Source organism: Oratosquilla oratoria, chromosome 5, assembly GCF_046742065.1.
Source record: "Oratosquilla oratoria isolate Oo_2021 chromosome 5, ASM4674206v1, whole genome shotgun sequence".
Taxonomy (NCBI): Eukaryota; Metazoa; Arthropoda; class Malacostraca; order Stomatopoda; family Squillidae; genus Oratosquilla; species Oratosquilla oratoria.
This window is the reverse complement of record NC_134781.1, coordinates 65,615,684-65,616,643: the sequence shown is the minus strand read 5'-3', so window position 1 is coordinate 65,616,643 and position 960 is coordinate 65,615,684. Positions and strand designations below refer to the sequence as shown.

The 960-nt window shown below is 56.7% G+C and overlaps 1 protein-coding gene across 1 annotated transcript in view; it reads right to left on the bottom strand.

The window, feature by feature from the left end:
* Positions 1-267: 267 nt before the first annotated feature.
* The window catches only part of LOC143025822 (uncharacterized), a 1,411-nt gene continuing 718 nt past the window's right edge, over positions 268-960 (bottom strand). The window contains exon 3 of the mRNA XM_076185833.1: positions 268-960. This exon is cut by the window's right edge and continues 192 nt beyond it. Coding sequence (XP_076041948.1) covers positions 268-960 — 693 coding nt within the window.

Below are 960 nucleotides of genomic sequence, written 5' to 3'. Positions count from 1 at the left end.
GCGTCTTCATCAGAGATAACTCCTCCGCCACGGTGACATTTTCGATACACGTTTTATTCTAACTGACGTCAGAGGGTTTTATTCAGCTGAGGGGCCAGATTCGGGACTAAAGTGTCTTTCAACCCAACTAAGAACCTATTTTCTCCAAGTAAAATCATCTCAAATTAACCAGAATAGAATCCGTAAAAGGCATCGCCATAGTGAAGGAGTTTAAGAATGAAATCACTGAAGAAGGTCGTCTGGGGAGGCTGCGTTTACGATTGCGAGTTAGTCTTCTAGAACGAGGTCTAAGGGATCTAGCGTTGGTGGAATGGTCGGCTCGAGGCTGGGCTCAATGGTAGGCTCTGGGGTTGGCTCCTCTGGCATAGGCTCCTCTGTGATAGGCTCTTCTGGGATGGGCTCCTCTGGAGTGGGAACCTCTGTGGTGGGTTCCTCTGGGGTGGGCTCCTCTGGGGTGGGCTCCTCTGTAGTAGGCTCCTCTGGGGTAGGCTCCTCTATGGTGGGCTCCTCTGGGGTGGGCTCCTCTGGAGTGGGCTCCTCTGGGATTGGCTGCTCTGGAGTAGGCTCCTCTGCAGTAGGCTCCTCAGGGGTGGGCTCCTCTGGTGTGGGCTCCTCCGGAGTAGGCTCCTCAGGGGTGGGCTCCTCTGGAGTAGGCTCCTCTGGGGTGGGTTCCTCTGGCGTAGGCTCCTCTGGCGTAGGCTCCTCTCGAGTAGGCTCCTCTGGGATAGGCTCCTCTGGAGTCGGCTCCTCAGGGGTGGGCTCCTCTGGAATAGGCTCCTCCGGAGCGATCTCTTCCGGGGTGGGCTGTTCCGGAGTGGGCTCCTCTGAGATGGGTTCTACTTTGGTGGGCTCTTCTGGGGTGGGCTCCTCTGGAGTAGGCTCTACTGGGGTAGGCTCTTCTGGGGTAGGTTTCTCTTGGTCGGCGATGACAGGCGTGTCCACAGGATACTTGGCAATACC